Below are 12,778 nucleotides of genomic sequence, written 5' to 3'. Positions count from 1 at the left end.
AGATTCAGCCCGTGGGGTGTCATGTGCCGACACCTGGTGAATCCCGTAGGATTCTACGACTGTTTCTTAATTTACACTATTAACTTCTAGAAGATAGTACCAATTTTCTTGTTGGTCTTTAAGATTTCTGGGGGTTTGCTTTGTGTTGAATTACAATTGTATATGTTGTTGCTGCTGTTTCTAATTTTTCAGTAGGCTCAGAATGTAGTAAGTATGAATAATCAATGCAGCTCAGTCTTTACCTGGCTTTAGTCAAGGCCGTCTTCTTCCACAAGCCTCAGTCTCTTCATCTGGTAAAGTGGGGTCGGCCAGGGCGGCCTGTGCCGAGGGCTGGCACCTCGAGGGCGTGTCAGCCTTAGTGAAATGTGTATGGAGTGCTCTGAAGCAGTGCAATGAATTAAACTTGTCCAATATCGGTGTCATGAAGAATGACTTTAGATAAGAATTTAGGCAAGTCATGCTTTCTTAGTTTCATGAAAACCAGTTAACACTGGTTTTACCTTTTAATCAGTTCATTTTTTTTCAGTCAGATTTTCTTCTGATACTTTATTGTAGCAGCTGTAATGTGTTGTTTACCAAATTCGAAGTACAAAGTTGAAATATTAACATACGATGAACTCTTAATTAGAACACAGGTGACTTTTGGTTTTAAAATCAGTATGTGAAAAAATAATGTAGATTTACAAACTGGATTAGAATAGTTTGTAAAGAAGTCTTTGATAAAAGTTTTATTATGCTTCTAGTGTATACAGCCAGCTTCTGACGCAGTATGTATAACTGATTTGCTTCAGAAAAATGAAGTCACACACTCGTTACTTATATAACAATAGGGCTACCTAGTAGGGGAAGTTACCTTTCAGGTATCCTGCTGGCACATCTGGCTCTCAGTTCCTTCCATGATAGCTGATTTAGGCAAACTTCTAAAGGATTCTTCCATATAGTTATTTCAAAAAAATGCCTTGAGTGAAATGGAACCTGTATGTTGCTGTAGTATAAACGGAATGTCTTGAATTATTTTCTTTTAATTTTCTCTCTGTATATAAAGGGGACCAAGATTATATATATTTTTTTACTTTTTAAAAGAAAGGTCTTCTATTTGTTTTGCTTAGCTAACTGACTTATTTTCTTATGTCCCCTGTACTTGATGATGATATAATATAGGGTGAATCTGCTTAGTCTAGTCTTTCCAAGTATTTCAGTTGCTGTTCTGAACATGCTTTAACTCTTTCTTGACTGCATGGGAAGAAATTCCAATGACTAGTAATTATTCCTGTGTTTTGAGGCAGTGGCGCCTTGGGTCCTGTTAATATGTCCCCGGCTGTCTGCTCCCCCGATGCCCATGTCCCTTCTGTCCACTATCCTCCCGGATGTCACGTCTTGCTCTGTATGCCTGCCTGTATAAACAGCCTCTCACCCACCTTCATTTTTGCGGTTTGAAATCTGCCCTAGATGTGAAATTAGAGAAGAGAGTTGGTCAGAATTGCTTCCAGGTCGACAAGTAATCCCTGAGTGAGGGCTGGCACTAGGCGTTCAAGCTCCAGGGCACCAGCCGACTCCTCAGCTGTGCTTTTGTCCTCAGTTCCTAATTCTTAAGGTTTATTTAGGGAAAGTAAGATGGTGAAATAGCTGAATTCTAGATAGATTAAATCTTGTTACATTCTTTTATACGGGGTCTGTGGATATGGATGATTTTTAAAGAATATTATAATTCTTTAAAAATGCTTAACTTTTTATACATTTTCCTTATTGGATGCTTTTTATGAAAGTTACTGGACTTGTTCAAAGATTTTTTTGTATTGACTTGCAGAATGGTTTGGAGCTTGGAATATTAAAGGCATTCCTTATATACCATTAATATTCCAATACTGCAATTGGCAACATTTTGATTCTGAGGAGAGTGCATGAGTTCAAGGTCAGAGAGATTGACTTGTGCTGTTCATTATAACCAATTATTCTGTGACAAATGAGTTTGAGATCAGGCTGAAAATTCTGTACGAAAAATCAATAGTTCTAATCAGAGCCTTTCAGGTCATTTACACCCCACCTTTTGTTGGTTTGTCAGGGAAGAGCCAGATAAAACCTGTGTGACAGCAGGCCTCCCTACTGCTGCCATTCCTGTTTGAAACATATTTTGATTCTTAAATGAATAGTTTAATTGGTTTTAAACTTGTAAATGAGTGGAAATTTACATTATTTCATTTTTAATATTCTGATAAGATTTTCCAAATTAGCTTTAGCTGTGTGGTTTTTTTTCCCCTCTCCCCAGAGGAAGGAGTTATACTTAAAGTCTTCAAACAGATTATGAATGACTTCTTTCAGAATCTGAATTAAAGGACTTTTGGTAAATGTCTTCTTGTAGTTTATTGAAATGGACTGGAATGGCCACCTTGCCTGTATAGCAAAGTGAACTGTGTATGTTTTCCATTTTAGTTTCCTGATGAAGATGAGGAAACAAGGTTATATCGCTTAAAGATAGAAGAACAGAAACGCCTAAGAGAAGAAATCCTGAAACAGAAGGAGTTACGGCGGCAGCAGCAGGCTGGTGCCAGGAAGAAGGAGCTGCTGGAGAGACTCGCGCAGCAGCAGCAGCAGCAGCAGCAGCTCTATGCTCCCCCACCCCCAGCGGAGCAGGAAGATCAGGCGCTGTCACCATCACCCACCAATGGTAACCCACTGTTGCCCTTTCCAGGTGCACAGGTCAGACAAAATGTGAAAAACAGACTTCTTGTTAAAAACCAGGATGTCAGTATTTCAACTGTTCAGCCCAAAACATCAAATTTTGTACCATCCAGTGCCAACATGCAGTATCAAGGACAACAGATGAAACCACTGAAACATTTGAGACAGACCAGAACAGTTCCTCAAAGTCAGACTCAGCCGCTGCATAAAGTACTTCAGATCAAACCCACAGATGTGGAGGAGCCAGCTGTGCCCCAGACTCCTCGAGTGGCGTCCATCCAGGGCCGGCCCCAGGACACAAAGCCTGGCGTGAAAAGGACTGTCACGCACAGGACAAACAGTGGTGGTGGAGACGGGCCCCACATCAGCTCCAAGGTCAGGGTGATTAAGCTGTCAGGTGGGGTAAGTTGACAAGTTTTATGACAGCTTCTTTGAGTCTCTGTTTCACATAGAATGCCCTCATTTGCAGAGAATATTTTTGAAGAAAGAGTTAAAAATTACCTCTGTTGCAGTCTTGTAACCAGCCTCTACCTACTCGAAGTTGGTATAAGAGTTGTCGCTTGACGGCGGGCATATGTTCTGAGAAATGTGTTGTTAGGCAGTTTCGTCATTGTCTAAACATCCTAGCATGTACTCACGCACAGATGGCACAGCCTGCTGCACACCTAGGCTGTACGGTACAGCCTGTTGCTCCCTGGCCACAAGTCTGTGCAGCATGTTACTGTACTGAATGCTGTAGGCAGTTGTCACACAGTGGTGAGTAGTTGTGTGTCGAAATGTATCTAACATAGTGAAGGTACAGTAAAAATACAGCGTCATAACCTCATGGGACTGCCTTTGCAGGTGTCGCCCATCTGAGCAGAATGTTGTTATGAGGCACGTGTTTTAGTTTTCTCTTTTGAGTCTTAATGAAAGGCCAGTGTGACAATCCCTAAATTAGATATTACTCAGTTTCAGCTGCTTCTTGTAGATAATTTGTGATAAAATCATTACGTTTGTTTTGGAGATAACTTTTCCTTTACACAAATCCTTTGTTGTGTATAGCTTTAGATTCAGTGAGCAGCTGTGGGCACAGTGGGAGTGTGGGCAGCGCAGGTGTGTGTCTCATTTTCATCAACTTTGTCCCAGACTACTGGACTACTACTAGTTTTCTGTTTTCAGTTTGCCCTATTAAAAAAAAAAAAAAAAAAAGACATCATAGAATTTAGAATTGAAGTCCTGTATGCTCTTACCACATGCTTTCAGAAGTGGAGCATGCCTCATTTCTTTCTCTTTCTTTTGATCAGTGTCCATATCAGGTCATTTTCAGTCAGGCACAGGAAGTCCAGTTTTCCACTATAGTTTGGATAAGTTAGTTCAGCACTCTAAAATAAAACCAGTCACTGCAGATAGATTTCCACTGCAGAAGATTCTTCCATAGAGAAGTCTGTCGAACACTTGCTTCTTTATCCCACCATATAGTCTTACTTAGTTGTGGTAAGTAGCTCTCATCTGTTGTTTTCATGAAAACGAATTCTATAACAAATTCTATGGTCTCTGTAGTTGCTGTGCTCTATAAAAGTGCTATTCATTGTATGCAATTTTACACTGTAAACTGAGGAAGAAAGTAGGAATGTTGTAAACATAGGCTTCTAGAGTAAACCAGCTAGCAATGATTGCTGTGAAAGACACAAAAAATATATATAGTAAAAAAAGAAAATAACATCTCTCTTTTAGTCCATTTCAGGATGGTAGGACATGTGAGCATGTGAAGGAATACGTTACTTCAGCTCCTTGCTTGTGCTTAAGAATAACTCATTTTGTTGGTTAATTAGCTGAGATTTAGTGCTTTTAATTCTTGGTTTGTGGAACAAAACTATGACTTTTTCATGTGCTATAAGAAAATTTGTACAAAATACTATAATTAGAAGTTCTATATGTAGAATATCCAGTAGGATGCATAATTTTGTTTTATCTGAATCTGTTTTCTCACGTCTATTCATTGTAATTAGAAATGTTGAGAAGAATTGTATTACATACACATGTTTTCATATTACATGAATTTGTTACCTTTCGGTGAGAACTCAAGCACTCCTTAGTTTCTTCAGTGCTTATGGCCCTTTTGCTTTTGACCTTGTTTTTAGGTATACTGTGTTAATCAGTGTCTCATTCTTTTACTTGTGTTACAAACTTTTTAAGATGAGATGTTGCCCATTGTTGGCAATTAGGCCTTTTCCCATAGCAGCCAGAACTGGTGCTGTTTATTACAGTGGCCAATGTAGAGGGCTGCATGTACTCTGCACTGGCAGGCTGGGAAGTGAAGGGTCTGGTTTCTACCATCAAAGAGCAGCTTTTACACTCATAAACAGCTTTCCTTTAAAAGAATTTTATCTACGTGAATTTTTACTCTTTTTCTCCAATGGAAAAAATTTATTTTTATATCAGACCTAATTCCAAAGTTATGCTAATTTTACAATAAATAGGAAAAGCAAAGGATTTTTTCATGAAAATAGCTGTCAAACCAGTACTTTGGAACAGCTGTTTATCTTTCACCTCAAGTTAACTAGCCCACATGTTAGAGTATCTTAGAGTTTACTCAGGCCCCTCCAATAGCACATTGGCACTTTTGACCTAGCAGGGAAGATCTCTTGTTCATATTTCTCTGAACCAGAACAAACAGTATTTGCCTAGTGGCCTTGTTTTTTTTTTTTTTTTTGTGGGTGAGGACTCTTTGAACATATTGCTAATGGTGGTTAATTGCAAATTGTGCTTATTTCAGACAATACAAAAAGGAAATGTTTATTCTGGCTTGTGTTTCTGTGCCTGATGCTGCTGAGGCATTCTCTGCACCTGGGGACTGTGATCTTAACGCTCAGGGATGTTTTCTGCCTTCAGAATCTTAACGAGCTGAGGGCTGAGCAGGCCTTGGCTGACAGGGGCGTAGCGTTTGGGGAGGATTAACTTGTACATAGTACCTATACAGAATATCATTATATACATTTTAGTTTTATGATTACTTATTTAATAAAAACATTTTATTGTTGGTTCATGTTTCCCATTTTTTCTAACCTAAACTATATCCTAACCTAACCTAAATTTTCTAATTTAACTAGTGTAACTAAATCTAATGCATTTAATTAAATTATTCTTTGCATTCAGTAGCCTCCTAATTCTTCACGTCTCTAGACAGGATAGTGAACTGTCTTTGCGTAGTGCCATTCAAGAACTTGTGCTCTGGTTGGTGGGTGACTGCAGTTAAAATATGTGTCCACAGGATTCTTCACATGTTTATGAAAGCACAGTTTTCTTGCTTTTCTTACTACGATATACAACTTAATTAGGTTTCTGTGAGTATACTCATGTCTATGAGGCATTTGTGAATCGAGTGGAGTTTTCTTCTATATTTTCGATATTTCATTACTTACAATGAAATAATTTATCGTTGGATTTTATTAAACTGGGTTTTCTGAAAAGTAAGGGAGGCCGAGTCTTAAGACCGTAGGTTTTTGCAGTCTGCCCTGTGGTTAATTATATCGCCTTTCAGGTGATTTTCCTTGGTCCTTGTCATTGTAAGAGAACGTCTAGTCCTTTCATGGTGGTCCCTTTTGTGGCTGCTGCTGCAGTATGCGTGCGCATAGGGAACAGTTCTGAAAAGAAATGAACAGCATGATTCCTGGTATTGTTTCTTACATGATTGTGTTGACTAGGGTCAGCGTCTTGGTTTAAAGCTTGAAAAGTGACTCTGCAGATTCAAGGGCTCATTGCTGGCATCGTGTTTGCTGTTGGCTGCTCTGAAATTTCTTGCTGTAGAGTATAGCGATCGGAGCCTTTCTGTAGGACTGAGAGCTCACCTGTGCACGCAGTCATGTGATGGGGTAAAGCAGTGTGGCTTTGGGTGTAGAAAGACTCCTGTTTGAATAGTTGTCTGTTGTTTGGGACCCTGAACATTCATTTCATTTTTCTGAACTTTAATTTCCAATCTGCAGGTGGGGTTAATAAGTCTGCTATGAGGAGTCAACAAACGAAAGCTTCTGATACACAGAAGCACTTCCTAACTTCCCATTTTCTTTGTAGAATGCTTCTAAGGCCCCTTTTAGAAATATGTGATTTTATGCCGGATAATAGCAGTGGCTATCATTTATTAAGTGTCGAGCATGTACTCTCAACATCCTTCTGAGGCGAGTGCATCGAACCTCAAAGAGGTTTTGTAACTAGCCTAGGGCCACACAACTACTAAGTGGGAGAGCTGGGTTTCCAACTGTGGTTTAATGCTGAATCTTATGCTCTTTACCCATCTGCTGTGTTTTTCATGGTGTTATTTATTTCTTGATTAGTACAATACTCTACTGTTAGCAGTCCGGATTGACTGGGAAAATGCTTAATGGGGGCTCCTGGGATGATGGTGATGATGATGATGATTAGGTTTCATTTTGGTTGCCAACGCAACTGACTGATAGTGACTGCCTGGAACATTAGGCTGAGAAGGATTTGATATACGAAAAAGCAGCCTGGTTGGTGAGTAGCCTCAGCTGTGAATAGAGGCCTGGCGAGTGGCTGGGGTTCCATCATCCTGGTTCCAGAACCTGGGCCGCTGGCCCAGGAAAGGGAGTGCATATTGTGTCCTGGTTAAGTATAGCCATCATTTGCTACGTGCTGTGAATCTATCCTTGAACATTTCTGTGTGAATCAAATTAAGTCACATTTTACATTTAAAACTTTGAAGGGAAATATTAGGGGAATTTGAAATGGAAAGAGATCTTTTGTTTTGAGGCTCATCAATCTCTGTATGTGAATTTCCATTTTTTTTCACTCATTTTATTGTCTGGATTTGCTAGGTGAGATTACAAAAGGAACATATTAATGCTACTTGTAAGTAGTGTTAGATAGCAGGAAATACTGCTAAAATTTCATGTGCCTTCCTGACTATTAAGTAAATAGTTCATCTATAGAATTATATTTGATGGAATGGTTCTCTTTTAATTACTTAGAATATAGAAATATTCTTCATTTGCCCATTTCTCAGAAAGCTATTTTTAAGTGTTTAAGAAACCAAAAGAACAACCTTGTTACATTATAATTTTATTCATAACCAAGACATAATTCCCAGAAAAACAATTCAAGTAATAACAGAGCAAATATAAAAAGTATAAGATGTTTACTTAGTGTAAACTTACTGTAGTCATCTAAAACCGTTCTGCGTGATTAAACACAAGAAAGGGGAATTAGAACACACATGGGCCAGGGGAAATTCTTTGCCTTAGGTGTTCAGTTTCTGTCTTCCTATTTAAGGAAATGGTATAGTCTTTGAAGCGTTTGCATCTTGGTTTTCATTTTGCATCTCTGTAACCTTGGTTACCTGGCCTGAATGAATCCCAGTTTCCTCATCAGTACAATGAGAACCAACTGTCCTCCCAGGATCCTTGCAAGGATTAATTGTCATAATCATGTAAAGTGAGTGGCACAGTGCTTGAGTATGTGATAATAGCTCAATAAATGTTACTACCCTTTCAGTTGAAGGAAAAAGAAAATTTTTTTTTGGGGTGGCTGTTTATAGTGTTTTTTAAGAAAATGAGAGCAAATACTGAATTCAGCTGCTTTATTCTAATCAAGATAATGAAAATTTTAAGAATTTGGCAGCACATTAAGTAAACAGTCCTTTATTCTGTTGGCCACACAGAGAAATGGGAAAAGCACAGAATGCCCCCGCAGGAAAGCCAGCTGTCCAATTGTGATGCTCCTGTATTTTATTTTTAAAGGGCTGTCAAAATGCTACATGCCGAAGGTCCCAGTTTATTTGTGGGATCATGCTCTTGTGGTGTTGGACTGCATTTGTAAATTTCTTCCCTTTCTGCCTTCTCAAAAGTTATTCCCACTTTTGGAATGATATGTATATATACCTGATCTCTTTTGTGGAGCTTGAGGAGGTGGGAAGGGGAATGCTGTAATATAATTTTAGTTGAAGAACAGTAGGAGAAACTCATATGCGTCCTTTATCAGATTCACCAGTTGTTTACATTTTGTCAAGTTTGCTTTATCCTCGTCTTTTTGCCCATTTGCATGCACAAAAACCTTCTTTCCCAAACCTTTGAGAGAGTAGGTTGGAGACATGGTATGTTACCTCAGAACACAGATATCCTCTTACAAAACCACAATTATACATTATCAAAAATAAAAATGCTGTGAACCAATGCAATACTGTCATCTTATTCATAGTATATATTTCGATTTTATTCACTGGCCCAATTATGTCCTCTGTAGCTACCCCCACCTTGCCAGGGTCTAGTCCAGGATCATGTGTTGTATTCATCGTGTCCCCTAAATCTGTTGTTTCTTGCCCTTGACCTTTTGAAAGAGCAGAGGGAATGCCCTTTAATTTGGGTTATCTTAGGATTCGTCCTGATCAGTTTTGGGTTGTCCATATTTGGCAGGAACACCCCAGAGGGGATATCGGGTCCTTCCCAGTGCATTCAGTTGGGAGGCTTGTCTAGTATTGACAGGATTAACTTCGATGGGGCGAGGGGTGGGTAAAAGTGGTGTTTGCCAAGCCTCTCCTCTGTAATGTTACAGTTTTACCCTTTGTAATTGGTAATTTATAGGAAGATACTTTGAGACTATTGGGACTATATAAATATCCCATTTCTGATCAAATTTTCACTATTGTTAGCAGGCACTGAAGTTTTTCTAATGCCAACACTCCTGTACTTGTTAGCTGTCATAGTCCTGCTGTGATAATTTACTCTTCTCCTTCCTTTATTTGTTCATTTATTTATGTCAGTATGGGCTTATGAATTCTTACTTTATGCAATGAACTGTCACTGTCATTATTTATGTTGCTGTTAGAATTGTCCCAGATTGACCAGGGAGAGCCCCTTTAAACTGGCTTCTGTGTCCTTTGATTTGTTGCTATTACTCTTGGAACATGTCCTCACTTCCTGGTGCAAGAAGATGTTGCTTCTCTGCCTGGGCTCGGGACTCAGTCCTGCTGCTTGGAAGCTCCAGGTCCTCGGAGTGGAGATCTCGGAGCCATTTTTGCCCACTGCTTTTGGCTGTCCTCTCTTTCGGGCCCGCTCAGCACATTTTTGATTCTTCTACAGTGAGTTGCAAAGAAAGGAAAATGGCTCATACAGATACTGCTTGAATCAGTTGGATTTTGTTTTATACTATGTTTTTTGAAATAGGTCATTGGTGGGAATTAGGCAGTAATTTTTGCTATTTTGATTTCATTTTTTGAATTATTGTAGTTAATAGTTCTAAGAATTAAACATTACTATTTAGATATTTAAAGTGAGTCCCTCATCCTCTATAAACCCAAACAAAAGATTGACAGTCATTATTTGCATATTTTGTTGAGGTTCTAACCTAAGTGTTGATATGTGGAAGGGCATGAGACACAGCTGAGCACTGAGTTGAGCGCTGGGCAGAAACGTGCATCACATGCTTCTGAGGCTGCCTATCACCCTGTGGGAACCGCTGGCCTAAGAAGCCGTGGAAATTCCTCAGCACTGTGGTCGGGGGTAGAATTTCCTACTGTCACTCCTGCTCCTGCTCCTTTTCTGGATGTGCCATCTCTGGCCCACTTGCTACTTTGGATCCAACTTAAGTGGGTCGTCTTCTGGGACGCCTCCCTGGATGGCTGCTCCCACACACTGCTCCTCTGCAGCCCGGTCTTCCCATCTGACCGTGTGTTTTCAGAGCCGGCTCTTGATGTTACTGCTGCTTACCTGAGTGGGGGTTTGGTCTTTTTTTGTGTGTCCAGGATGTAAGGCAATTTCAAGTACATTATAAATGTTTAAGATTTTTAAATACTATGTTGAAAATGGCAACATGGCTTGCATTCTCTTACTGAAATAGCACAGGAGGAATTAGCAGTGTTCTTATCCCTTTCCCCAGTACTTCTGATGATCAAAGTAGTAGTTTCTGTTGACATTTAGATGATACTGGTAAATGAGCAAAATTTGGAAAGAGACCAAAAACATGAATCATTACTAATTCTTCTAGGCATTATTTCATGCAAAAATTTATTATCGCCTCATGAGAGTCCTCCTTTATTCATTTTGCAAAATGGGATATTCCACATCCTGTTTTGCTGCTTTTTGAATTGTGTTAAGTGGTGAATCTGCAGTGGTAACTTGTTTGCGGTGAAGACTCATGCAAAGGCAGAGCCTCCGCCTTGTGAATGTCATTCAGGGGAATCCACATTTTTGGCCTCTAAGGTCTCGGACAGGAGGATGCTGCTGTTCTCGTCACTTGATTTCTGGCAGAAGGTGACTTCCTAGGATGATCTCTGGCAGTGCCTGGTAGTGGATGAGTAGCAGAGCTAAGAGGAGCTGAGAGGGGCCAGATAGAAGCGACTCAGGAATAAGCTTCCAGAGTCTGAACCTGCCCATGAGAAGGGCAGAGCTGCAGGTGGATTTCCGACAGGACAGTTCTGGGAAGACCAGGCAGGAAGGGAGACTGAGTGTAAATGGCTTTTGACCCAGAGGTGGGGGCCATGAGAGATGCACATCCAGGTGCTTGGGGAAGGGGGAGGTACGTGGAGGCGCAGGGCAGGCACCTCATGCTGGCCAAGTTGGCTGGGTGGAGTTTGACCTCATTTGTTTAAAGGTGCTAATGAGTGGCAAAATGGGCAACAGGCAAATAGCAGAAGAGTGAAAGAAAAATAGGGCATATAGAATCCTGATTAATCGCTTATTTGATAAGATGTACAGTCTAGCATCTTCCTTTTGGAGGAGAAACAGTTGTGCATGAATACTTGTTTTTAAGAGCTTTGAAAAGTCTTAGTGTGGGCAGAATTGATAATTTCCAAAGAGACTACTTTTTAAGCATTGTTAATCATGTGGCCTCTAAACATGGCAAGATAGACCATTGGTCATTAGAGGACAGAAATTATTTTGAACACATAAGAATTTCCATACTCATTAATTTATGATTTTTTTTAGGGGTATGATGTTAGGGAGTAAAATTAGCAGGTGAATCAGAAGTTAATTCACCTTCAGTTAGGAATCAGGATTAGTTCACTCACCCGCCCCAGCAGAAGGGGAATCTGCTTTCTTCAGTGTCTTAGGTAACTTCCCTCCCCTAACTTTCAACAGCCTACCCAGATAGGACCCTGGTCACCTGTTCTGCAGAACTTGCTCAGTGCTGCAGAGCAGGTCCTTGTGGAAGGGCCACTTTTTGGAGCCTGGGGCTGCACCCCTGTGTGAGGGACTGTGGCTGGGAGAGCTAGACTTCATGCCCTGCCTCGTAAGCCACAGCATCCAGAGGCACCTGGCTCACTTTAGTAATCCTTTTCTTTTTAGACTGGTAAGTTTGTGCTGTCTCGAAATTGGACAGTCCTGGAGTATGAGATCCCCGCAGAGGCTGAAGGCTTTGATTTGTTCCTTCAGAGGCCAGTTCATTTTGCTTTTTAAAGATCGCCACAGGCCTAACTAATGTCAGAAAGGTAGACTGTTAAGAGAGAGAGCAAGCACTTGAATAACTGTGCCATGTTCTCACCATACTGTACTAGAAAGTCAAATGCATGAGCTGAGAGAACCCTTTTCGTTGATGAAGCTTGGTAGTTAGGAGGTCTGTCAACCTGGTCTCTCTAACCTTATGGATTTGGTTTTAGTTCTGCATGTGTAGACCCATTTCCAGATAGGCAGTAGTTTAGATGTAAGTGCTCCCCATGTTTTGCATGCTTGGTATTTCATAAGGATAATTTATCACAGAGAAGGAAGAGAATGTGAGCCTGTTTATTAATATTTTCTTTTACTTTCTTTAATCCAGTAATCTTCAGAGAAAAAAATAGTGGAGCCCTAAATGTATTTATATTTAGAAACTCCGTATAGCATGCATATCATTTATTGTCCACAGTTTGAGTGAGCTTTATAAAGATTACAGGGATAGGCCCAGCATTGTTGTGGTTAATAGAAACCTGTTCAGTGAGGTCTCTGGACTGTAAGATCAGCAACACTAGCGGTGACAGTGAAGTATGGCCTTATCGAAAGGAGAATTCATAAGAGGCTGCCCTGGGACACTACACCCCTGTCCTTCTGTGTGTCCTGACAATGTTATCTGTCCTCTCAGTACGGAGTATCAAATGTCTGTCATGAGTACAGAAATTAATTTAATGTCACCT

General features: G+C 40.2%; 1 protein-coding gene across 7 annotated transcripts in view; it reads left to right on the top strand.

The window, feature by feature from the left end:
* Positions 1-12,778, top strand: part of LOC105474964 (RNA binding motif protein 33) — a 133,904-nt gene that overhangs the window by 94,339 nt on the left and 26,787 nt on the right. For all 7 annotated transcript variants that reach the window (XM_011729912.3, XM_011729909.3, XM_011729908.3 and 4 more), the window contains one exon: positions 2,431-3,081. In XM_011729912.3, coding sequence (XP_011728214.1) covers positions 2,431-3,081 — 651 coding nt within the window. The remainder of the gene's footprint in view (positions 1-2,430; positions 3,082-12,778) is intronic.

The sequence above is a fragment of the Macaca nemestrina genome, chromosome 4, assembly GCF_043159975.1.
Source record: "Macaca nemestrina isolate mMacNem1 chromosome 4, mMacNem.hap1, whole genome shotgun sequence".
NCBI classification, from domain to species: Eukaryota; Metazoa; Chordata; class Mammalia; order Primates; family Cercopithecidae; genus Macaca; species Macaca nemestrina.
Note: the sequence above shows the minus strand (reverse complement) of the source record. Positions and strands in the feature narration are given on the sequence as shown.